General features: G+C 41.0%; 1 protein-coding gene and 1 pseudogene across 1 annotated transcript; both read left to right on the top strand.

The window, feature by feature from the left end:
- Nucleotides 1–16,356, top strand: part of LOC135568903 (uncharacterized) — a 43,881-nt pseudogene extending 27,525 nt beyond the window's left edge.
- Nucleotides 16,357–17,157: 801 nt separating this feature from the next.
- On the top strand, nucleotides 17,158–26,387 carry LOC135568905 (growth hormone-regulated TBC protein 1-A-like). The gene is made up of 4 exons (XM_065015693.1): nucleotides 17,158–17,974; nucleotides 20,186–20,337; nucleotides 21,275–21,442; nucleotides 26,179–26,387. Exons 1-4 carry the CDS (start codon nucleotides 17,862–17,864, stop codon nucleotides 26,370–26,372), a joined length of 627 nt encoding a protein of 208 aa, XP_064871765.1. The 5' UTR covers nucleotides 17,158–17,861; the 3' UTR covers nucleotides 26,373–26,387.
- Nucleotides 26,388–27,009: the final 622 nt, after the last annotated feature.

The raw sequence follows: 27,009 nt of genomic DNA, 5'->3' as shown, positions 1-27,009 counted from the left end.
GTTATAGTAGTACAGAGATGGTAGAGGTTATAGTACAGAGATGGTAGAGGTTATAGTACAGAGATGGTAGAGGTTATAGTACAGAGATGGTAGAGGTTATAGTATAGAGATGGTAGAGGTTATAGTACAGAGATGGTAGAGGTTATAGTACAGAGATGGTAGAGGTTATAGTACAGAGATGGTAGAGGTTATAGTACAGAAATGGTAGAGGTTATAGTAGTACAGAGATGGTAGAGGTTATAGTACAGAGATGGTAGAGGTTATAGTACAGAGATGGTAGAGGTTATAGTACAGAGATGGTAGAGGTTATAGTACAGAGATGGTAGAGGTTATAGTATAGAGATGGTAGAGGTTATAGTACAGAGATGGTAGAGGTTATAGTACAGAGATGGTAGAGGTTATAGTACAGAGATGGTAGAGGTTATAGTACAGAGATGGTAGAGGTTATAGTACAGAAATGGTAGAGGTTATAGTAGTACAGAGATGGTAGAGGTTATAGTACAGAGATGGTAGAGGTTATAGTACAGAGATGGTAGAGGTTATAGTACAGAGATGGTAGAGGTTATAGTACAGAGATGGTAGAGGTTATAGTAGTACAGAGATGGTAGAGGTTATGGTACAGGATGAGAGGTTATAGTACAGAGATGATAGAGGTTATAGTAGTACAGGATGGTAGGGTTATGGTACAGAGATGATAGAGGTTATAGTAGTACAGAGATGGTAGAGGTTATAGTACAGAGATGGTAGAGGTTATAGACAGGTGGTATAGTACAGAGATGGTAGAGGTTATAGTACAGAGATGGTAGAGGTTATAGTACAGAGATGGTAGAGGTTATAGTATGTTATAGAGATGGTAGAGGTTATAGTACAGAGATGGTAGAGGTTATAGTACAGAGATGGTAGAGGTTATAGTACAGAGATGGTAGAGGTTATAGTTGTACAGAGATGGTAGAGGTTATAGTACAGAGATGGTAGAGGTTATAGTACAGAGATGGTAGAGGTTATAGTACAGAGATGGTAGAGGTTATAGTACAGAGATGGTAGAGGTTATAGTAGTACAGAGATGGTAGAGGTTATAGTAGAGGATGGTAGAGGTTATAGTACAGAGATGGTAGAGGTTATAGTACAGAGATGGTAGAGGTTATAGTACAGAGATGGTAGAGGTTATAGTACAGAGATGGTAGAGGTTATAGTACAGAGATGGTAGAGGTTATAGTACAGAGATGGTAGAGGTTATAGTACAGAGATGGTAGAGGTTATAGTACAGAGATGGTAGAGGTTATAGTACAGAGATGGTAGAGATGTTATAGTACAGAGATGGTAGAGGTTATAGTACAGAGATGGTAGAGGTTATAGTACAGAGATGGTAGAGGTTATAGTACAGAGATGGTACAGAGATGGTAGAGGTTATAGTACAGAGATGGTAGAGGTTATAGTATAGAGATGGTAGAGGTTATAGTACAGAGATGGTAGAGGTTATAGTACAGAGATGGTAGAGGTTATAGTACAGAGATGGTAGAGGTTATAGTACAGAGATGGTAGAGGTTATAGTACAGAAATGGTAGAGGTTATAGTAGTATAGAGGTTATAGTTGTACAGAGATGGTAGAGGTTATAGTACAGAGATGGTAGAGGTTATAGTACAGAGATGGTAGAGGTTATAGTACAGAAATGGTAGAGGTTATAGTAGAGATGGTAGAGGTTATAGTATGAGATGGTAGAGGTTATAGTACAGAGATGGTAGAGGTTATAGTACAGAGATGGTAGAGGTTATAGTACAGAGATGGTAGAGGTTATAGTACAGAGATGGTAGAGGTTATAGTACAGAGATGGTAGAGGTTATAGTACAGAGATGGTAGAGGTTATAGTACAGAGATGGTAGAGGTTATAGTAGTACAGAGATGTAGAGGTTATAGTACAGAGATGGTAGAGGTTATAGTACAGAGATGGTAGAGGTTATAGTACAGAGATGGTAGAGGTTATAGTACAGAGATGGTAGAGGTTATAGTACAGAGATGGTAGAGGTTATAGTACAGAGATGGTAGAGGTTATAGTACAGAGATGGTAGAGGTTTATAGTACAGAGATGGTAGAGGTTATAGTACAGAGATGGTAGAGGTTATAGTACAGAAATGGTAGAGGTTATAGTAGAGATGGTAGAGATAGTACAGAAATGGTAGAGGTTATAGTACAGAGATGGTAGAGGTTATAGTACAGAGATGGTAGAGAGATGGTAGAGGTTATAGTACAGAGATGGTAGAGGTTATAGTACAGAGATGGTAGAGGTTATAGTAGTACAGAGATGGTAGAGGTTATAGTACAGAGATGATAGAGGTTATAGTAGTACAGAGATGGTAGAGGTTATAGTACAGAGATGGTAGAGGTGGTAGATGGTAGAGGTTATAGTACAGAGATGATAGAGGTTATAGTAGTACAGAGATGATAGAGGTTATAGTACAGAGATGGTAGAGGTTATAGTACAGAGATGGTAGAGGTTATAGTACAGAGATGGTGAGGTTATAGTAGTATAGAGATGGTAGAGGTTATAGTACAGAGATGGTAGAGGTTATAGTACAGAGATGGTAGAGGTTATAGTACAGAGATGATAGAGGTTATAGTTGTACAGAGATGGTAGAGGTTATAGTACAGAGATGGTAGAGGTTATAGTACAGAGATGGTAGAGGTTATAGTACAGAGATGGTAGAGGTTATAGTACAGAGATGATAGAGGTTATAGTTGTACAGAGATGATAGAGGTTATAGTTGTACAGAGATGGTAGAGGTTATAGTACAGAGATGGTAGAGGTTATAGTACAGAGATGGTAGAGGTTATAGTACAGAGATGGTAGAGGTTATAGTACAGAGATGGTAGAGGTTATAGTAGTACAGAGATGGTAGAGGTTATAGTACAGAGATGATAGAGGTTATAGTAGTACAGAGATGGTAGAGGTTATAGTACAGAGATGGTAGAGGTTATAGTACAGAGCTGGTAGAGGTTATAGTAGTATAGAGATGGTAGAGGTTATAGTACAGAGATGGTAGAGGTTATAGTACAGAGATAGAGGTTATATAGTTATAGAGATGATAGAGGTTATAGTTGTACAGAGATGGTAGAGGTTATAGTACAGAGATGGTAGAGGTTATAGTACAGAGATGGTAGAGGTTATAGTACAGAGATGGTAGAGGTTATAGTACAGAGATGGTAGAGGTTATAGTACAGAAATGGTAGAGGTTATAGTACAGAAATGGTAGAGGTTATAGTAGTACAGAGATGGTAGAGGTTATAGTACAGAGATGGTAGAGGTTATAGTACAGAGATGGTAGAGGTTATAGTACAGAGATGGTAGAGGTTATAGTATAGAGATGGTAGAGGTTATAGTACAGAGATGGTAGAGGTTATAGTACAGAGATGGTAGAGGTTATAGTACAGAGATGGTAGAGGTTATAGTACAGAAATGGTAGAGGTTATAGTAGTACAGAGATGGTAGAGGTTATAGTACAGAGATGGTAGAGGTTATAGTACAGAGGTTATGGTAGAGGTTATAGTACAGAGATGGTAGAGGTTATAGTACAGAGATGGTAGAGGTTATAGTATAGAGATGGTAGAGGTTATAGTATAGAGATGGTAGAGGTTATAGTACAGAGATGGTAGAGGTTATAGTACAGAGATGGTAGAGGTTATAGTACAGAGATGGTAGAGGTTATAGTACAGAGATGGTAGAGGTTATAGTAGTACAGAGATGGTAGAGGTTATAGTACAGAGATGGTAGAGGTTATATAGAGATGGTAGAGGTTATAGTACAGAGATGGTAGAGGTTATATACAGAGATGGTAGAGGTTATAGTACAGAGATGGTAGAGGTTATAGTACAGAGATGGTAGAGGTTATAGTACAGAGATGGTAGAGGTTATAGTACAGAGATGGTAGAGGTTATAGTACAGAAATGGTAGAGGTTATAGTAGTACAGAGATGGTAGAGGATTATAGTACAGAGATGGTAGAGGTTATAGTACAGAGATGGTAGAGGTTATAGTACAGAGATGGTAGAGGTTATAGTACAGAGATGGTAGAGGTTATAGTAGTACAGAGATGGTAGAGGTTATAGTACAGAGATGATAGAGGTTATAGTAGTACAGAGATGGTAGAGGTTATAGTACAGAGATGGTAGAGGTTATAGTACAGAGATGATAGAGGTTATAGTAGTACAGAGATGGTAGAGGTTATAGTACAGAGATGGTAGAGGTTATAGTACAGAGCTGGTAGAGGTTATAGTAGTATAGAGATGGTAGAGGTTATAGTACAGAGATGGTAGAGGTTATAGTACAGAGATGGTAGAGGTTATAGTACAGAGATGATAGAGGTTATAGTTGTACAGAGATGGTAGAGGTTATAGTACAGAGATGGTAGAGGTTATAGTACAGAGATGGTAGAGGTTATAGTACAGAGATGGTAGAGGTTATAGTACAGAGATGATAGAGGTTATAGTTGTACAGAGATGATAGAGGTTATAGTTGTACAGAGATGGTAGAGGTTATAGTACAGAGATGGTAGAGGTTATAGTACAGAGATGGTAGAGGTTATAGTACAGAGATGGTAGAGGTTATAGTACAGAGATGGTAGAGGTTATAGTAGTACAGAGATGGTAGAGGTTATAGTACAGAGATGATAGAGGTTATAGTAGTACAGAGATGGTAGAGGTTATAGTACAGATAGACAGGTAGAGGTTATAGTAGTATAGAGATGGTAGAGGTTATAGTACAGAGATGGTAGAGGTTATAGTACAGAGATGATAGAGGTTATAGTTGTACAGAGATGGTAGAGGTTATAGTACAGAGATGGTAGAGGTTATAGTACAGAGATGGTAGAGGTTATAGTACAGAGAGAGGTTATAGGAGATGGTAGAGGTTATAGTACAGAAATGGTAGAGGTTATAGTACAGAAATGGTAGAGGTTATAGTAGTACAGAGATGGTAGAGGTTATAGTACAGAGATGGTAGAGGTTATAGTACAGAGATGGTAGAGGTTATAGTACAGAGATGGTAGAGGTTATAGTATAGAGATGGTAGAGGTTATAGTACAGAGATGGTAGAGGTTATAGTACAGAGATGGTAGAGGTTATAGTACAGAGATGAGAGGTTATAGGAAATGGTAGAGGTTATAGTAGTACAGAGATGGTAGAGGTTATAGTACAGAGATGGTAGAGGTTATAGTACAGAGATGGTAGAGGTTATAGTACAGAGATGGTAGAGGTTATAGAGATGGTACAGAGATGGTAGAGGTTATAGTATAGAGATGGTAGAGGTTATAGTACAGAGATGGTAGAGGTTATAGTACAGAGATGGTAGAGGTTATAGTACAGAAATGGTAGAGGTTATAGTAGTACAGAGATGGTAGAGGTTATAGTACAGAGATGGTAGAGGTTATAGTTGTACAGAGATGGTAGAGGTTATAGTACAGAGATGGTAGAGGTTATAGTACAGAGATGGTAGAGGTTATAGTAGTACAGAGATGGTAGAGGTTATAGTACAGAGATGATAGAGGTTATAGTAGTACAGAGATGGTAGAGGTTATAGTACAGAGATGATAGAGGTTATAGTACAGAGATGATAGAGGTTATAGTAGTGAGATGGTAGAGGTTATAGTACAGAGATGGTAGAGGTTATAGTACAGAGATGGTAGAGGTTATAGTAGTATAGAGATGGTAGAGGTTATAGTACAGAGATGGTAGAGGTTATAGTAGTACAGAGATGGTAGAGGTTATAGTACAGAGATGATAGAGGTTATAGTACAGAGATGGTAGAGGTTATAGTACAGAGATGGTAGAGGTTATAGTACAGAGATGGTAGAGGTTATAGTACAGAGATGGTAGAGGTTATAGTACAGAGATGGTAGAGGTTATAGTAGTACAGAGATGGTAGAGGTTATAGTACAGAGATGGTAGAGGTTATAGTACAGAGATGGTAGAGGTTATAGTACAGAGATGGTAGAGGTTATAGTACAGAGATGGTAGAGGTTATAGTAGTACAGAGATGGTAGAGGTTATAGTACAGAGATGGTAGAGGTTATAGTACAGAGATGGTAGAGGTTATAGTATAGAGATGGTAGAGGTTATAGTACAGAGAGAGGTTATAGTACAGAGATGGTAGAGGTTATAGTACAGAGATGGTAGAGGTTATAGTACAGAAATGGTAGAGGTTATAGTAGTACAGAGATGGTAGAGGTTATAGTACAGAGATGGTAGAGGTTATAGTACAGAGATGGTAGAGGTTATAGTACAGAGATGGTAGAGGTTATAGTATAGAGATGGTAGAGGTTATAGTACAGAGATGGTAGAGGTTATAGTACAGAGATGGTAGAGGTTATAGTACAGAGATGGTAGAGGTTATAGTAGTACAGAGATGGTAGAGGTTATAGTACAGAGATGATAGAGGTTATAGTTGTACAGAGATGATAGAGGTTATAGTTGTACAGAGATGGTAGAGGTTATAGTACAGAGATGGTAGAGGTTATAGTACAGAGATGGTAGAGGTTATAGTACAGAAATGGTAGAGGTTATAGTACAGAAATGGTAGAGGTTATAGTAGTACAGAGATGGTAGAGGTTATAGTACAGAGATGGTAGAGGTTATAGTACAGAGATGGTAGAGGTTATAGTACAGAGATGGTAGAGGTTATAGTACAGAGCTATAGAGATGGTAGAGGTTATAGTACAGAGATGGTAGAGGTTATAGTACAGAGATGGTAGAGGTTATAGTACAGAGATGGTAGAGGTTATAGTACAGAAATGGTAGAGGTTATAGTAGTACAGAGATGGTAGAGGTTATAGTACAGAGATGGTAGAGGTTATAGTACAGAGATGGTAGAGGTTATAGTACAGAGATGGTAGAGGTTATAGTACAGAGATGGTAGAGGTTATAGTATAGAGATGGTAGAGGTTATAGTACAGAGATGGTAGAGGTTATAGTACAGAGATGGTAGAGGTTATAGTACAGAGATGGTAGAGGTTATAGTACAGAGATGGTAGAGGTTATAGTACAGAAATGGTAGAGAGATGGTTATAGTAGTACAGAGATGGTAGAGGTTATAGTACAGAGATGGTAGAGGTTATAGTACAGAGATGGTAGAGGTTATAGTACAGAGATGGTAGAGGTTATAGTACAGAGATGGTAGAGGTTATAGTAGTACAGAGATGGTAGAGGTTATAGTACAGAGATGATAGAGGTTATAGTAGTACAGAGATGGTAGAGGTTATAGTACAGAGATGGTAGAGGTTATAGTACAGAGATGATAGAGGTTATAGTAGTACAGAGATGGTAGAGGTTATAGTACAGAGATGGTAGAGGTTATAGTACAGAGCTGGTAGAGGTTATAGTAGTATAGAGATGGTAGAGGTTATAGTACAGAGATGGTAGAGGTTATAGTACAGAGATGGTAGAGGTTATAGTACAGAGATGATAGAGGTTATAGTTGTACAGAGATGGTAGAGGTTATAGTACAGAGATGGTAGAGGTTATAGTACAGAGATGGTAGAGGTTATAGTACAGAGATGGTAGAGGTTATAGTACAGAGATGATAGAGGTTATAGTTGTACAGAGATGATAGAGGTTATAGTTGTACAGAGATGGTAGAGGTTATAGTACAGAGATGGTAGAGGTTATAGTACAGAGATGGTAGAGGTTATAGTACAGAGATGGTAGAGGTTATAGTACAGAGATGGTAGAGGTTATAGTAGTACAGAGATGGTAGAGGTTATAGTACAGAGATGATAGAGGTTATAGTAGTACAGAGATGGTAGAGGTTATAGTACAGAGATGGTAGAGGTTATAGTACAGAGCTGGTAGAGGTTATAGTAGTATAGAGATGGTAGAGGTTATAGTACAGAGATGGTAGAGGTTATAGTACAGAGATGATAGAGGTTATAGTTGTACAGAGATGGTAGAGGTTATAGTACAGAGATGGTAGAGGTTATAGTACAGAGATGGTAGAGGTTATAGTACAGAGATGGTAGAGGTTATAGTACAGAGATGGTAGAGGTTATAGTACAGAAATGGTAGAGGTTATAGTACAGAAATGGTAGAGGTTATAGTAGTACAGAGATGGTAGAGGTTATAGTACAGAGATGGTAGAGGTTATAGTACAGAGATGGTAGAGGTTATAGTACAGAGATGGTAGAGGTTATAGTATAGAGATGGTAGAGGTTATAGTACAGAGATGGTAGAGGTTATAGTACAGAGATGGTAGAGGTTATAGTACAGAGATGGTAGAGGTTATAGTACAGAAATGGTAGAGGTTATAGTAGTACAGAGATGGTAGAGGTTATAGTACAGAGATGGTAGAGGTTATAGTACAGAGATGGTAGAGGTTATAGTACAGAGATGGTAGAGGTTATAGTACAGAGATGGTAGAGGTTATAGTATAGAGATGGTAGAGGTTATAGTACAGAGATGGTAGAGGTTATAGTACAGAGATGGTAGAGGTTATAGTACAGAGATGGTAGAGGTTATAGTACAGAGATGGTAGAGGTTATAGTAGACAGAAATGGTAGAGGTTATAGTAGTACAGAGATGGTAGAGGTTATAGTACAGAGATGGTAGAGGTTATAGTACAGAGATGGTAGAGGTTATAGTACAGAGATGGTAGAGGTTATAGTACAGAGATGGTAGAGGTTATAGTAGTACAGAGATGGTAGAGGTTATAGTACAGAGATGATAGAGGTTATAGTAGTACAGAGATGGTAGAGGTTATAGTACAGAGATGGTAGAGGTTATAGTACAGAGATGATAGAGGTTATAGTAGTACAGAGATGGTAGAGGTTATAGTACAGAGATGGTAGAGGTTATAGTACAGAGCTGGTAGAGGTTATAGTAGTATAGAGATGGTAGAGGTTATAGTACAGAGATGGTAGAGGTTATAGTACAGAGATGGTAGAGGTTATAGTACAGAGATGATAGAGGTTATAGTTGTACAGAGATGGTAGAGGTTATAGTACAGAGATGGTAGAGGTTATAGTACAGAGATGGTAGAGGTTATAGTACAGAGATGGTAGAGGTTATAGTACAGAGATGGTAGAGGTTATAGTAGTACAGAGATGGTAGAGGTTATAGTACAGAGATGGTAGAGGTTATAGTACAGAGATGGTAGAGGTTATAGTACAGAGATGGTAGAGGTTATAGTACAGAGATGGTAGAGGTTATAGTAGTACAGAGATGGTAGAGGTTATAGTACAGAGATGGTAGAGGTTATAGTACAGAGATGGTAGAGGTTATAGTATAGAGATGGTAGAGGTTATAGTACAGAGATGGTAGAGGTTATAGTACAGAGATGGTAGAGGTTATAGTACAGAGATGGTAGAGGTTATAGTACAGAAATGGTAGAGGTTATAGTAGTACAGAGATGGTAGAGGTTATAGTACAGAGATGGTAGAGGTTATAGTACAGAGATGGTAGAGGTTATAGTACAGAGATGGTAGAGGTTATAGTATAGAGATGGTAGAGGTTATAGTACAGAGATGGTAGAGGTTATAGTACAGAGATGGTAGAGGTTATAGTACAGAGATGGTAGAGGTTATAGTAGTACAGAGATGGTAGAGGTTATAGTACAGAGATGATAGAGGTTATAGTTGTACAGAGATGATAGAGGTTATAGTTGTACAGAGATGGTAGAGGTTATAGTACAGAGATGGTAGAGGTTATAGTACAGAGATGGTAGAGGTTATAGTACAGAAATGGTAGAGGTTATAGTACAGAAATGGTAGAGGTTATAGTAGTACAGAGATGGTAGAGGTTATAGTACAGAGATGGTAGAGGTTATAGTACAGAGATGGTAGAGGTTATAGTACAGAGATGGTAGAGGTTATAGTATAGAGATGGTAGAGGTTATAGTACAGAGATGGTAGAGGTTATAGTACAGAGATGGTAGAGGTTATAGTACAGAGATGGTAGAGGTTATAGTACAGAAATGGTAGAGGTTATAGTAGTACAGAGATGGTAGAGGTTATAGTACAGAGATGGTAGAGGTTATAGTACAGAGATGGTAGAGGTTATAGTACAGAGATGGTAGAGGTTATAGTACAGAGATGGTAGAGGTTATAGTATAGAGATGGTAGAGGTTATAGTACAGAGATGGTAGAGGTTATAGTACAGAGATGGTAGAGGTTATAGTACAGAGATGGTAGAGGTTATAGTACAGAGATGGTAGAGGTTATAGTACAGAAATGGTAGAGGTTATAGTAGTACAGAGATGGTAGAGGTTATAGTACAGAGATGGTAGAGGTTATAGTACAGAGATGGTAGAGGTTATAGTACAGAGATGGTAGAGGTTATAGTACAGAGATGGTAGAGGTTATAGTAGTACAGAGATGGTAGAGGTTATAGTACAGAGATGATAGAGGTTATAGTAGTACAGAGATGGTAGAGGTTATAGTACAGAGATGGTAGAGGTTATAGTACAGAGATGATAGAGGTTATAGTAGTACAGAGATGGTAGAGGTTATAGTACAGAGATGGTAGAGGTTATAGTACAGAGCTGGTAGAGGTTATAGTAGTATAGAGATGGTAGAGGTTATAGTACAGAGATGGTAGAGGTTATAGTACAGAGATGGTAGAGGTTATAGTACAGAGATGATAGAGGTTATAGTTGTACAGAGATGGTAGAGGTTATAGTACAGAGATGGTAGAGGTTATAGTACAGAGATGGTAGAGGTTATAGTACAGAGATGGTAGAGGTTATAGTACAGAGATGATAGAGGTTATAGTTGTACAGAGATGATAGAGGTTATAGTTGTGGTAGAGGTTATAGTACAGAGATGGTAGAGGTTATAGTACAGAGATGGTAGAGGTTATAGTACAGAGATGGTATTATAGTACAGAGATGGTAGAGGTTATAGTACAGAGATGGTAGAGGTTATAGTAGTACAGAGATGGTAGAGGTTATAGTACAGAGATGATAGAGGTTATAGTAGTACAGAGATGGTAGAGGTTATAGTACAGAGATGGTAGAGGTTATAGTACAGAGCTGGTAGAGGTTATAGTAGTATAGAGATGGTAGAGGTTATAGTACAGAGATGGTAGAGGTTATAGTACAGAGATGGTAGAGGTTATAGTACAGAGATGATAGAGGTTATAGTTGTACAGAGATGGTAGAGGTTATAGTACAGAGATGGTAGAGGTTATAGTACAGAGATGGTAGAGGTTATAGTACAGAGATGGTAGAGGTTATAGTACAGAGATGGTAGAGGTTATAGTACAGAAATGGTAGAGGTTATAGTACAGAAATGGTAGAGGTTATAGTAGTACAGAGATGGTAGAGGTTATAGTACAGAGATGGTAGAGGTTATAGTACAGAGATGGTAGAGGTTATAGTACAGAGATGGTAGAGGTTATAGTATAGAGATGGTAGAGGTTATAGTACAGAGATGGTAGAGGTTATAGTACAGAGATGGTAGAGGTTATAGTACAGAGATGGTAGAGGTTATAGTACAGAAATGGTAGAGGTTATAGTAGTACAGAGATGGTAGAGGTTATAGTACAGAGATGGTAGAGGTTATAGTACAGAGATGGTAGAGGTTATAGTACAGAGATGGTAGAGGTTATAGTACAGAGATGGTAGAGGTTATAGTATAGAGATGGTAGAGGTTATAGTACAGAGATGGTAGAGGTTATAGTACAGAGATGGTAGAGGTTATAGTACAGAGATGGTAGAGGTTATAGTACAGAGATGGTAGAGGTTATAGTACAGAAATGGTAGAGGTTATAGTAGTACAGAGATGGTAGAGGTTATAGTACAGAGATGGTAGAGGTTATAGTACAGAGATGGTAGAGGTTATAGTACAGAGATGGTAGAGGTTATAGTACAGAGATGGTAGAGGTTATAGTAGTACAGAGATGGTAGAGGTTATAGTACAGAGATGATAGAGGTTATAGTAGTACAGAGATGGTAGAGGTTATAGTACAGAGATGGTAGAGGTTATAGTACAGAGATGATAGAGGTTATAGTAGTACAGAGATGGTAGAGGTTATAGTACAGAGATGGTAGAGGTTATAGTACAGAGCTGGTAGAGGTTATAGTAGTATAGAGATGGTAGAGGTTATAGTACAGAGATGGTAGAGGTTATAGTACAGAGATGGTAGAGGTTATAGTACAGAGATGATAGAGGTTATAGTTGTACAGAGATGGTAGAGGTTATAGTACAGAGATGGTAGAGGTTATAGTACAGAGATGGTAGAGGTTATAGTACAGAGATGGTAGAGGTTATAGTACAGAGATGGTAGAGGTTATAGTAGTACAGAGATGGTAGAGGTTATAGTACAGAGATGGTAGAGGTTATAGTACAGAGATGGTAGAGGTTATAGTACAGAGATGGTAGAGGTTATAGTACAGAGATGGTAGAGGTTATAGTAGTACAGAGATGGTAGAGGTTATAGTACAGAGATGGTAGAGGTTATAGTACAGAGATGGTAGAGGTTATAGTACAGAGATGATAGAGGTTATAGTTGTACAGAGATGGTAGAGGTTATAGTACAGAGATGGTAGAGGTTATAGTAGTACAGAGATGGTAGAGGTTATAGTACAGATATGGTAGAGGTTATAGTACAGAGATGATAGAGGTTATAGTAGTACAGAGATGGTAGAGGTTATAGTAGTACAGAGATGGTAGAGGTTATAGTACAGAGATGGTAGAGGTTATAGTACAGAGATGGTAGAGGTTATAGTACAAAGGTGATAGAGGTTATAGTAGTACAGAGATGGTAGAGGTTATAGTACAGAGATGGTAGAGGTTATAGTACAGAGATGGTAGAGGTTATAGTACAGAGATGATAGAGGTTATAGTTGTACAGAGATGGTAGAGGTTATAGTACAGAGATGGTAGAGGTTATAGTAGTACAGAGATGGTAGAGGTTATAGTACAGATATGGTAGAGGTTATAGTACAGAGATGATAGAGGTTATAGTAGTACAGAGATGGTAGAGGTTATAGTAGTACAGAGATGGTAGAGGTTATAGTACAGAGATGGTAGAGGTTATAGTACAGAGATGGTAGAGGTTATAGTACAAAGGTGATAGAGGTTATAGTAGTACAGAGATGGTAGAGGTTATAGTACAGAGATGATAGAGGTTATAGTAGTACAGAGATGGTAGAGGTTATAGTACAGATATGGTAGAGGTTATAGTACAGAGATGGTAGAGGTTATAGTACAGAGATGGTAGAGGTTATAGTAGTATAGAGATGGTAGATGTTATAGTACAGAGATGGTAGAGGTTATAGTTGTACAGAGATGGTAGAGGTTATAGTAGTACAGAGATGGTAGAGGTTATAGTAGTACAGAGATGGTAGAGGTTATAGAGGTACAGAGATGATAAAGGTTATAGTACAGAGATGGTAGAGGTTATAGAGGTACAGAGATGATAAAGGTTATAGTACAGAGATGGTAGAGGTTATAGTACAGAGATGGTAGAGGTTATAGTAGTACAGAGATGATAGAGGTACAGAGATGATAAAGGTTATAGTACAGAGATGGTAGAGGTTATAGTACAGAGATGGTAGAGGTTATAGTACAGAGATGGTAGAGTTTATAGTACAGAGATGGTAGAGGTTATAGTTGTACAGAGATGGTCGAGGTTAGTAAGCCCTATCACAGGATGTTTCCGTTACAGAAATACAATCTAGATTCTATTTCTATGTTCCCTGTTCTGTCCTGAGAACAAAGCTAAGCCCTTATGTTTCCCTACAGAGCAGAGAGAGCAGCGAATGCAGGGCCATCAGGCCTCATTGTGGACACCAGAACCCTGAGGAGGCTGGTTTGGGACCGGACGACCCGCCCGGAGCTCAGAGGGGTTCTGGAGAGCCTGCTCCACTACTTAACCCAGGACCTGCCCGGCCGGAGCCCCACCACGAGGCCCCCTGAGACGTTAGGGCTGGAGGTCAGTGTGGGGTTGGAGGTGCCCCAGTTCAGCAGGTGTGGAGGTCGACCAGCAGGGAGTGACGTCTCAAGACGCCTCACCTCCTTCCAGCTTCTCCAGGCCAAGTTCCTGAGGAACACCCCCAACCCTCCGCTCACTCACCGCCGGGAGGTGGGGGCCCTGGCACTGTCCTCCAGAGGGGGTGGAGGGGGAGGCTGTGGGAGCCAGAGCCATGGCAGAGAGACCCCTAGTGGACAGGTTGAGGGCTGCATTCCCAAAACAGGGCGTGGAGTGAGAAAGGGAAACACTGTTAAGGATGTGCTGGCCAGGTTTGCCGCAGCAACGCAGAAAGAGAGGGGAGGGGCCACACAGAGGGGAGGAGCGTCAAAAAGACCCCGACCGATCGGCAAGGGGAAGCTACTGTCTGCCATAATGGACAAGTTTGAAACCATGGCGACGGTGCACCGGGGAAGTGACGTGAGTTGCCAGAGGAAAAGCTCCTCTCCTGGTACCAGCTCATCTGGACGTGTCAACGAATTAGTGAGTCGTCAGGAAGAACAGGGACAACAGTGCTTAGGTCAACCAGGTCAACCCGTCAAAGGTCAGAGTTCAGTGAAGCAACAGGTTAAGAGTAAAGGCTGGGGACAGCAGAGGAAAGAGAACCCCTATGGAGTGCAGGAAGGAGATAGAGGATCAGAGAAGACAGTAGCTGGTCTGAAGGATTCACCTCAACACAGAAAAGGGAGGAACTGGAATCAGAAGGTGAAAGGTCACTCTGTAGTCAATAAGCAGATAAGGGCTCCAGGTTCAGATCAAGAAGCTGACGGTCAGATTCAGGATTCAATTAAGGAGGTAGAAGTTTGGGGTGCTAATCAACAGATAGAGACTCTGGGTACGAACCAACAGGTAGAGACTCTGGGTACGAACCAACAGGTAGAGACTCTGGGTACGAACCAACAGGTAGAGACTCTGGGTACGAACCAAGAACAGATTGTTAGCTCAGGTCAAAGACGAGAAGGCCATGGTTCAGAATTTAACAAGGAGCTAAAAGGTTCAGAGTGAAAACATTGAAGTTAAGGCTTCAGTGGGTCAGGAAATAGTGGTACAGGCTTCACATCAGGAAAATCAGGATCCTGATCAAGACAGTGAAGTTGAAGTTTCAGGTCAGGAGCTCAAGGCACAGGTTACAGGTCAGGAGGTCAAGGCACAGGTTTCAGATAAGGAATTAAAGGTACAGGTCTTAGGTCAGGAGCTCAGCTATGTGCAGGTAGAGCTGCTCTGCTCTGCTGCAGTGGTCCAGTGGTCTCCCCCAGCACCCCAGGTAGGGATACCTGAGGTAGAGGCCTTGCAGTCTGGGTACCTGGCAACGCTGCTCCCTTGTCCTCCTGTGTGGGCCCTAGCTTCCTCTGTGGATCCACCAGCACAGAAATACTCAGGGTTAGGGTCCAAAACCAGGACCCTGGAAGGCTCACATCTCTCCTACCCCTGGAGAAAACAGTACATGGATCCACCCCAACCCCAGTCCACCCAGAGAGGCCAGCCCAGATACCCCATCCCTAGGAGGGCCCACGGCTCAGAATCAGAACCATCAGAACTGGGCCAGGCCCATAACACCAGCCTCTCACCCCCACCTTCTGAATCTACGACCCCTGATGTCATGACCTCTGTCCCCACAACCCCTGATCTTGACCTTTGCTTCCTGCCGTCAGCACCCACAACGTCCAACCAGGAGCACCGCCCACATGAAGCCAAACAGGAAGTAAATATCCCCATGGCACTGCAAAGTGGGGAGGTGACATGTCAGGAGGGGGAGGGGCAGGGTTGCGCTGTGATGTCACACAAAGATGATGTCATCACTATGCGTGGTTCAAGTGTTGCAGAGCCAGAAAGACTACAGACAGAAAAGCAGGAGAGACCAAAGTACAGGACGTTAAACTACAGCGACCCTTCAGCGAAACTGATTCATAAACCCAGAATCATCCGATTCACAGACACCTTTAATTTCTAAGTCACTCGTCCACTCACTCTGACTTCAGTGATGCGTCCGTCTGTGAAAGATAAAAGCCTTCTGAACTTTCTCTCTCCTCACAGTGAAACACGATACACCTTCAAGGTCATGCCAGGTATCCCATGTGTTGCTGTCCTCTGAAAGCCGTGGGGTTGTAGGAAGCAGCCTACGCTCTACGTGTGGTGATTACTCAGAAGCTGTGTAATGCTCTAAGTAGAGTAGTGTGTGTGTGTGTGTGTGTGTGTGTGTGTGTCGTCCGTACTGTAACAGTGGAAAGACAAACAGAACAACGGTGTTAAACATTGACTAAGCCTAAATCTTTAGAATGGGATTTTCGTGGAAAACAATGTGAAGCAATAATATCAGGACTTAAACTGTAGCTATGACAACCGAGTCAAACGAACCTCTGCTCTTTATCAGATTAAAGAAACTCAATCCCGTATCTTGTAGTTATTGTATTGTTGACGTTGTGATCAATCTGAAACAGTTTTACTGTTCCCTTCGAATCAACCTTTCATTTATTAGCCGGTTTGAGTTATAGCTCTACTGACCTTGGCGTATCTATACTCTCCCTAAGGCTCGTGACTATTGTCGTTATGACAAGTAAACCATACATTTCATTTAATGTCATTAGAATAATCTCAGAGATCAGGGACATATTTGGCCGCGACATGTATCAATGAAGTTTTACAAGAGAATCTTTGTTCAAATGTTGACCCCCAGAGGGTTAATTTTTTTCTGGAATGTTCCAAGGTCCCAGATACACCCACACAGGTTGTTTGTGTGCCAGCTAGATGTTCTACAACCACAACACGGTAAATGTGCCCTTACTGCCAGTGTTTTGGCTACAGACATGGACTATGACCTGGGGAAATAACCCACTTATCTCATACTATTCACACCAGTTGCCTTTCACTGACGGGTGGAAAAACAGCCCTAAACACACTATTTTTATGCTAAGAAATGGACGATGTGCACTTGTATTGATGGGTTATGCTCAAACACACAAAGACATACATTTGTTTCTGGAAGAAGAAAAAAAAACTGTATATGAGGATATGACCTTAGATTCATACTCATTTGAAGATGTAGCTACTTCAAATATTAATTTCAGAAATTTAACAGAGATGTTTTTTTTTACAATGATTTGTGTCATGGTATGTGTGATGCATGACGTCATCTACTGTAAAAATCACCTGCCAGGGGGCGTGGCTAAAGGTAAGCGTCAGAAGGGTTTCCCTATTCCGTTATCATGACGTGGCATTGTGGACATTTTGTAAACCTAGTATATTACGAAGTAAAATGTAAGAAAATGAGATGTGATTATATATAATCGAATAGGTTTGTTATTTCATCGCTGATCGTTTTTGCGTACCTAGAATATTTATGAGAGGGCGGTTCTATTTCCCGCTCATGCTTGATTGACATGTGCCCAGAGGCTAAGCGGAGCTCGGGCACAGTCAGGCGTTCTACCTTGGAAAACATGGAAAGAAACCACCCGGCAGAGTCATAGACATTTCAATATATTTATTAATTATGGACCATGTTTCGAGACGCTGTGGAGTCAGCCGATCGCGTTTAACATAGTTGATACCAGATTGCGGTTGCTCTCCAGTTTCAGCCACCAAAGTAAAAATCCAGGTGCATAAACGGGTTTCTCTCTTCCAGATAGGATGAAAGATCGAGACACTTTACTCTCCTCTTCCAGCTAAATTAGCTTGTGCCTCGGGTGGGTCAATACAACTCTCCGTTGTTTGACTGTCTGGGACATCGAGTGACTCTTCGACTGTCCCTGATCGGCATCCGAGTCCACGCCTGGGACTTGCAGTTGTGGGACTCGCTTCATGGAGAGAGCAGCGATACCGTTTCAACTTTTGGACTACAGAATAGCCTACTGCGATTAACTAAACGTTTAGGCCACATTTCCACGGCATATTTTGGAATATATTTGGGTTCACTCATGGAAAAGAAAAACAACAAAGCGAACAAGGTTCGCTCGCCGCAACTTCGCAGCCTGAACTCAACTATCAACTCTCCTCCCAGCGGCAGCAGCGCCAAAGAGAGAGTGCACAGGTAGCCACTCTTTATAGCCTGCAAAAGTTACATGCCAATTTAACAAACTAGCTGGCTACGAAGCTTTGCATATTTTTGCACGTCCCTATCACCATACACCTGACAATTGAATGTTCTTAGCGTTAAACAAAAGTTAAACCATTTTAGGGAGAGTAATGTAAAAACAAAACAAAAAAATGGCCAACGCTAGCTAGTCAATCTGGCTAACGACAAAAACCACGGCAGGTGTTTGTTGTACTTGTGTTTTACAAAGCTACCTCATACAGTAGTTAGCTAGCTAAATTGATGTGTTGAGAATGAGAGGACTGTTGGACTCCGTCCTTCGTAATGGCATGTGCACTATTCCAAGCTGCCTCACACCCGACACCCCGTCCCCCACCATGGAGATTACACACGTTTTAGTAGCTAGTCACACGTGTTGTGCTCTATGCACAGGAGTCCTCCGCTGTTGTGAACATTTAAACACCGTGTAATCGATGAACATTGCTGGCTAGGAAAAAAATTTAGGTTGTATCTTTTTCTACATGATAGGGTACACGTTGTGGCCCCCAAGGTGATTATAGTTTAGTGTTTTTATTTCTATTAGTTAAAACATACATCATGATTTAAGAAATATTTGTATTCATACTAGTTAGTTTTGGAGTAAAATATAATAGTTCTTTAGTTTTTCTAACTTTTTTTTCATGTTTTAGTTTACTATAATAACCTTGGTTGTCTCTCAGGGCTCATTCTTCCTCTCCTTTCCTCCTCCTCCTTCCTTTCCACAGTGTGGTTTTACTCAACCACCTCTCAGTATTCAAGTGGGAAAATCCCATCAGGTCACTAATCCACATGATATCATTGCTCTAAGATCTTATTAAATCTAGTCCTGCTGAATGGAGAATGTGTCTGGTCTTATAAAGGGCCTGTCTGTGTCCAGATTCCATAGCAAACAACAGATTCCCAAACATGCTACTACTACTCACCAGTCTCACTACGCTTGTCACTCACTATCCCCTTGATTGACTTAGTTTCTGACTCCTGCTAGGTAGACTCCGTATGGCTGTGACTGTTTTAGTGTGGACACATATGGCTGTGACTCTGTTTCAGTGTGGACACATATGGCTGTGACTGTTTTAGTGTGGACACATATGGCTGTGACTGTTTCAGTGTGGACACATATGGCTGTGACTGTTTTACTGTGGACACATATGGCTGTGACTGTTTTAGTGTGGACACATATGGCTGTGACTGTTTTAGTGTGGACACATATGGCTGTGACTCTGTTTCAGTGTGGACCCGTATGGCTGTGACTCTGTTTCAGTGTGGACCCGTTTGGCTGTGACTCTGTTTCAGTGTGGACCCGTTTGGCTGTGACTCTGTTTCAGTGTGGACCCGTATGGCTGTGACTCTGTTTCAGTGTGGACCCGTTTGGCTGTGACTCTGTTTCAGTGTGGACCCGTATGGCTGTGACTCTGTATGGCTGTGACTCTGTTTCAGTGTGGACCCGTTTGGCTGTGACTCTGTTTCAGTGTGGACCCGTTTGGCTGTGACTCTGTTTCAGTGTGGACCCGTTTGGCTGTGACTCTGTTTCAGTGTGGACCCGTATGGCTGTGACTCTGTTTGGCTGTGACTCTGTTTCAGTGTGGACTCTGTATGGCTGTGACTCTGTTTCAGTGTGGACCCGTATGGCTGTGACTCTGTTTCAGTGTGGACTCCGTATGGCTGTGACTCTGTTTCAGTGTGGACTCCGTTTGGCTGTGACTCTGTTTCAGTGTGGACTCCGTTTGGCTGTGAATCTGTTTCAGTGTGGACTCCGTTTGGCTGTGACTCTGTTTCAGTGTGGACTCCGTTTGGCTGTGACTCTGTTTCAGTGTGGACTCCGTTTGGCTGTGACTCTGTTTCAGTGTGGACTCCGTTTGGCTGTGACTCTGTTTCAGTGTGGACCGATATGGCTGTGACTCTGTTTCAGTGTGGACTCCGTTTGGCTGTGACTCTGTTTCAGTGTGGACTCCGTTTGGCTGTGACTCTGTTTCAGTGTGGACCCGTTTGGCTGTGACTCTGTTTCAGTGTGGACCGATATGGCTGTGACTCTGTTTCAGTGTGGACCGATATGGCTGTGACTCTGTTTCAGTGTGGACTCCGTTTGGCTGTGACTCTGTTTCAGTGTGGACTCCGTATGGCTGTGACTCTGTTTCAGTGTGGACCCGTATGGCTGTGACTCTGTTTCAGTGTGGACCCGTATGGCTTTGAGCGGTTGGAGGACTTTGACTATGAGTCGTATGAGGAGTTGATGTCAGAGTACCTGGCCGTGCTCACCAGGAGGTCCATCAGATGGTCCAGGCTGTTGCAGGGACGGGGACGGCTGGAGAAGAGCATCAAGGGTGAGTGGGACTTCATCGGAGCCAGAGCATAAAATCAACTATTTATATATATATTTTTTAACAGCGACAATATATCTTTTTTTTGCTAAAATGACACCAACAAAACACAAAAAAACAGATGAGCATTGTAATGTCTCTAAAACAATACACCTAAGAAGTAATGTGGTATTTTGTTTAATTAGATTTTTTTGTATCCCAAGTCTATTAACTAAAATATCACAGATTAGACAAACATGTTCACCTGCCCCATTTTAAGGGCGGGAGGTTACCGTGGCAGCCCAACTCGAGTCATGTTTGTGCCTGTGAGATTGAGTCTTGACTAGTAGAAGCATTGTCTTCTCTAACCAGGCTGGTTGAGAGAATGCCAAAAGTGTGCAATGCTGTCCTCAAGGCAAAGATGCAACTTTTCTACTTTGAAGAATCTGAAAAATAAAATATATTTTCATTTGTTTGACACTCTTTGTTTGTAGTTACAACATGATTCCATATGTGATAGTTCTGATGTCTTCATTATTATTCTACAATGTAGAAAAAATAAAGAGAAACCCTTGAATGAGTAGGTGTCCAAACTTTTGACTGTTAGTGTATTTGATTATTTTTTAAATTGATTTGTAAATATGTTATTTAAAAATATTTTAAAAATATTTTCCCTTAACCCTACCACCCCTCCCCATTTCACATTTACATTTAAGTCATTTAGCAGACGCTCTTATCCAGAGCGACTTACAAATTGGTGCGTTCACCTTAAGACATCCAGTGGAACAGCCACTTTACAATAGTGCATCTAAATCTTTTAAGGGGGGGGAGTAAACAAATGGACAATACTTAGGCTTCCACTTCCAGCTTATACGTTTGGTGTGTGTGTGTGTGTGTGTGTGTGTGAGAGAGCGGAAAAGAGACTTAAGTTGTATCACTGACTTATGAAGCACTCCCACAGTGAAGCGGTATGTGCGTAAGGGCGTGCCCAACGAGCACCGAGGGTTGGTCTGGATGTCAGCCAGCGGGGCCCAGGAGCACCTGGAGAAGAACCCAGGATACTATCACTCTCTACTGGACACTACGAAGCAACAGCATGACCCCAAGCTGGTAGACTCCATACGCACAGGTTAGCTAATATACCTCATCACGGGTTAGCTAATATACCTCAGCACGGGTTAGCTAATATACCTCATCACGGGTTAGCTAATATACCTCATCACGGGTTAGCTAATATAGATGATCATGGGTTAGCTAATATACCTCATCACGGGTTAGCTAATATACCTCATCACGGGTTAGCTAATATACCTCATCACGGGTTAGCTAATATACCTCATCACGGGTAAGCTAATATACCTCATCACGGGTAAGCTAATATACCTCATCACGGGTTAGCTAATATAGATCATCACAGGTTAGCTAATATACCTCATCACGGGTTAGCTAATATAGATCATCACAGGTTAGCTAATATACCTCATCACGGGTTAGCTAATATAGATCATCACGGGTTAGCTAATATACCTCATCACGGGTTAGCTAATATAGATCATCACGGGTTAGCTAATATAGATCATCACGGGTTAGCTAATATAGATCATCACGGGTTAGCTAATATAGATCATCACGGGTTAGCTAATATAGATCATCACGGGTTAGCTAATATACCTCATCACGGGTTAGCTAATATACCTCATCACGGGTTAGCTAATATACCTCATCACGGGTTAGCTAATATACCTCATCACGGGTTAGCTAATATAGATCATCACAGGTTAGCTAATATACCTCATCACAGGTTAGCTAATATACCTCATCACGGGTTAGCTAATATACCTCATCACGGGTTAGCTAATATACCTCATCACGGGTTAGCTAATATACCTCATCACGGGTTAGCTAATATACCTCATCACGGGTTAGCTAATATACCTCATCACGGGTTAGCTAATATACCTCATCACGGGTTAGCTAATATACCTCATCACGGGTTAGCTAATATACCTCATCACGGGTTAGCTGATATACCTCATCACGGGTTAGCTGATATACCTCATCACGGGTTATATAGGTCATCATGGGTTAGCTAATATAGATCATCATGGGTTAACTGATATATATCATCACGGGTTAGCTGATATACCTCATCACGGGTTAGCTGATATACCTCATCACGGGTTAGCTAATATAGATCATCACAGGTTAGCTAATATACCTCATCACGGGTTAGCTAATATAGATCATCACAGGTTAGCTAATATACCTCATCACGGGTTAGCTAATATAGATCATCACGGGTTAGCTAATATACCTCATCACGGGTTAGCTAATATAGATCATCACGGGTTAGCTAATATAGATCATCACGGGTTAGCTAATATAGATCATCACAGGTTAGCTAATATACCTCATCACGGGTTAGCTAATATAGATCATCACGGGTTAGCTAATATACCTCATCACGGGTTAGCTAATATAGATCATCACGGGTTAGCTAATATAGATCATCACGGGTTAGCTAATATAGATCATCACGGGTTAGCTAATATAGATCATCACGGGTTAGCTAATATAGATCATCACGGGTTAGCTAATATACCTCATCACGGGTTAGCTAATATACCTCATCACGGGTTAGCTAATATACCTCATCACGGGTTAGCTAATATACCTCATCACGGGTTAGCTAATATAGATCATCACAGGTTAGCTAATATACCTCATCACAGGTTAGCTAATATACCTCATCACGGGTTAGCTAATATACCTCATCACGGGTTAGCTAATATACCTCATCACGGGTTAGCTAATATACCTCATCACGGGTTAGCTAATATACCTCATCACGGGTTAGCTAATATACCTCATCACGGGTTAGCTAATATACCTCATCACGGGTTAGCTAATATACCTCATCACGGGTTAGCTAATATACCTCATCACGGGTTAGCTAATATACCTCATCACGGGTTAGCTAATATACCTCATCACGGGTTAGCTGATATACCTCATCACGGGTTAGCTGATATACCTCATCACGGGTTATATAGGTCATCATGGGTTAGCTAATATAGATCATCATGGGTTAACTGATATACATCATCACGGGTTAGCTGATATACCTCATCACGGGTTAGCTGATATACCTCATCACGGGTTAGCTAATATAGATCATCACAGGTTAGCTAATATACCTCATCACGGGTTAGCTAATATAGATCATCACAGGTTAGCTAATATACCTCATCACGGGTTAGCTAATATAGATCATCACGGGTTAGCTAATATACCTCATCACGGGTTAGCTAATATAGATCATCACGGGTTAGCTAATATAGATCATCACGGGTTAGCTAATATAGATCATCACGGGTTAGCTAATATAGATCATCACGGGTTAGCTAATATACCTCATCACGGGTTAGCTAATATACCTCATCACGGGTTAGCTAATATACCTCATCACGGGTTAGCTAATATACCTCATCACGGGTTAGCTAATATAGATCATCACAGGTTAGCTAATATACCTCATCACAGGTTAGCTAATATACCTCATCACGGGTTAGCTAATATACCTCATCACGGGTTAGCTAATATACCTCATCACGGGTTAGCTAATATACCTCATCACGGGTTAGCTAATATACCTCATCACGGGTTAGCTAATATACCTCATCACGGGTTAGCTAATATACCTCATCACGGGTTAGCTAATATACCTCATCACGGGTTAGCTAATATACCTCATCACGGGTTAGCTGATATACCTCATCACGGGTTAGCTGATATACCTCATCACGGGTTATATAGGTCATCACGGGTTAGCTAATATAGATCATCATGGGTTAACTGATATATATCATCACGGGTTAGCTGATATACCTCATCACGGGTTATATAGTTCATCATGGGTTAGCTGATATGTATCATCATGGGTTAACTGATATAGATCATCATGGGTTAACTGATATACCTCATCATGGGTTATATAGTTCATCATGGGTTAGCTGATATATATCATCATGGGTTAACTGATATATATCATCATGGGTTAACTGGTATATATCATCATGGGTTAACTGATATAGATCATCATGGGTTAGCTGATATACATCATCATGGGTTAGCTGATATAGATCATCATGGGTTATATAGGTCATCATGGGTTAACTGATATAGATCATCATGGGTTAGCTGATATAGATCATCATGGGTTAACTAATATACCTCATCATGGGTTAGCTGATATAGATCATCATGGGTTAGCTGATATACCTCATCATGGGTTAACTGATATACCTCATCATGGGTTAACTGATATACCTCATCATGGGTTAGCTGATATAGATCATCATGGGATAACTGATATAGATCATCATGGGTTAACTGATATACCTCATCATGGGTTAACTGATATACCTCATCACGGGTTATATAGGTCATCATGGGTTATATAGGTCATCATGGGTTATATAGGTCATCATGGGTTATATAGGTCATCATGGGTTAGCTGATATAGATCATCATGGGTTAGCTGATATAGATCATCATGGGTTAACTGATATAGGTCATCATGGGTTAACTGATATAGGTCATCATGGGTTAACTGATATAGATCATCATGGGTTAGCTGATATAGATCATCATGGGTTAGCTAATATAGATCATCATGGGTTAGCTGATATAGATCATCATGGGTTATATAGGTCATCATGGGTTATATAGGTCATCATGGGTTATATAGGTCATCATGGGTTATATAGGTCATCATGGGTTATATAGGTCATCATGGGTTAACTGATATAGATCATCATGGGTTAACTGATATAGATCATCATGGGTTAGCTGATATAGATCATCATGGGTTATATAGATCATCATGGGTTAGCTGATATAGATCATCATGGGTTAGCTAATATAGATCATCATGGGTTAGCTGATATAGATCATCATGGGTTATAGGTCATCATGGGTTATATAGGTCATCATGGGTTATATAGATCATCATGGGTTATATAGGTCATCATGGGTTATATAGGTCATCATGGGTTATATAGGTCATCATGGGTTATATAGGTCATCATGGGTTATATAGGTCATCATGGGTTATATAGGTCATCATGGGTTATATAGGTCATCATGGGTTATATAGGTCATCATGGGTTATATAGGTCATCATGGGTTATATAGGTCATCATGGGTTAGCTGATATAGATCATCATGGGTTAACTGATATAGATCATCATGGGTTAACTGATATAGATCATCATGGGTTAGCTGATATAGATCATCATGGGTTAGCTAATATAGATCATCATGGGTTAGCTGATATAGATCATCATGGGTTATAGGTCATCATGGGTTATATAGGTCATCATGGGTTATATAGGTCATCATGGGTTATATAGATCATCATGGGTTATATAGGTCATCATGGGTTATATAGGTCATCATGGGTTATATAGGTCATCATGGGTTATATAGGTCATCATGGGTTATATAGGTCATCATGGGTTAACTGATATAGATCATCATGGGTTAGCTGATATAGATCATCATGGGTTAGCTGATATAGATCATCATGGGTTATAGGTCATCATGGGTTATATAGGTCATCATGGGTTATATAGGTCATCATGGGTTATATAGGTCATCATGGGTTATATAGATCATCATGGGTTAGCTGATATATATCATCATGGGTTAGCTGATATACACCTGAACATGGGAGCTTGACCTCTGAGATATGTCTCTCTGTCTGTACTCTGCCTTGACAAATAGCTGAAAGGGTTAGAGATGTTTAGAGTTGGCGGCAGGTTGTTTTTTGGTAGTGATTCTAACCACCTGTCTCCCTGGCAGACCTGAACAGAACCTTTCCTGACAACATTCAGTTCCGCAAGACGTCCAACCCATGTCTCCAGAGAACCCTGTACAACGTGCTGCTAGCGTACGGACACCACAACCCAGCTGTGGGCTACTGTCAAGTACGTTTACCCTGTTACACCTGGCGGTTCTTTGTTTGCTTCCCAAATGACACCCTATTCCCTATATAATGCACTACTTTAGACCAGGGCCCTATTCCCTATATAATGCACTACTTTAGACCAGAGTCCACAGGCAGCCTCAGATTCCACTTTACAGGCTCAGTCACCTTTTACCACTCTACTACAGTGGTCCTCAACTTCAGTCCTCTACTACAGTGGTTCCCAACTCCAGTCCTCTACTACAGTGGTTCCCAACTCCAGTCCTCTACTACAGTGGTTCCCAACTCCAGTCCTCTACTACAGTGGTTCCCAACTCCAGTCCTCTACTACAGTGGTTCCCAACTCCAGTCCTCTACTACAGTGGTTCCCACCTCCAGTCCTCTACTACAGTGGTTCCCAACTCCAGTCCTCTACTACAGTGGTTCCCACCTCCTGTCCTCTACTACGGTGGTTCCCAACTCCAGTCCTCTACTACAGTGGTCCTCAGCTCCAGTCCTCTACTACGGTGGTTCCCACCTCCTGTCCTCTACTACAGTGGTCCTCAACTCCAGTCCTCTACTACGGTGGTTCCCAACTCCAGTCCTCTACTACGGTGGTTCCCAACTCCAGTCCTCTACTACGGTGGTTCCCAACTCCAGTCCTCTACTACGGTGGTTCCCACCTCCTGTCCTCTACTACGGTGGTTCCCACCTCCTGTCCTCTACTA

The sequence above is a fragment of the Oncorhynchus nerka genome, unplaced genomic scaffold, assembly GCF_034236695.1.
Source record: "Oncorhynchus nerka isolate Pitt River unplaced genomic scaffold, Oner_Uvic_2.0 unplaced_scaffold_1345, whole genome shotgun sequence".
Taxonomy (NCBI): Eukaryota; Metazoa; Chordata; class Actinopteri; order Salmoniformes; family Salmonidae; genus Oncorhynchus; species Oncorhynchus nerka.
Note: the sequence above shows the minus strand (reverse complement) of the source record. Positions and strands in the feature narration are given on the sequence as shown.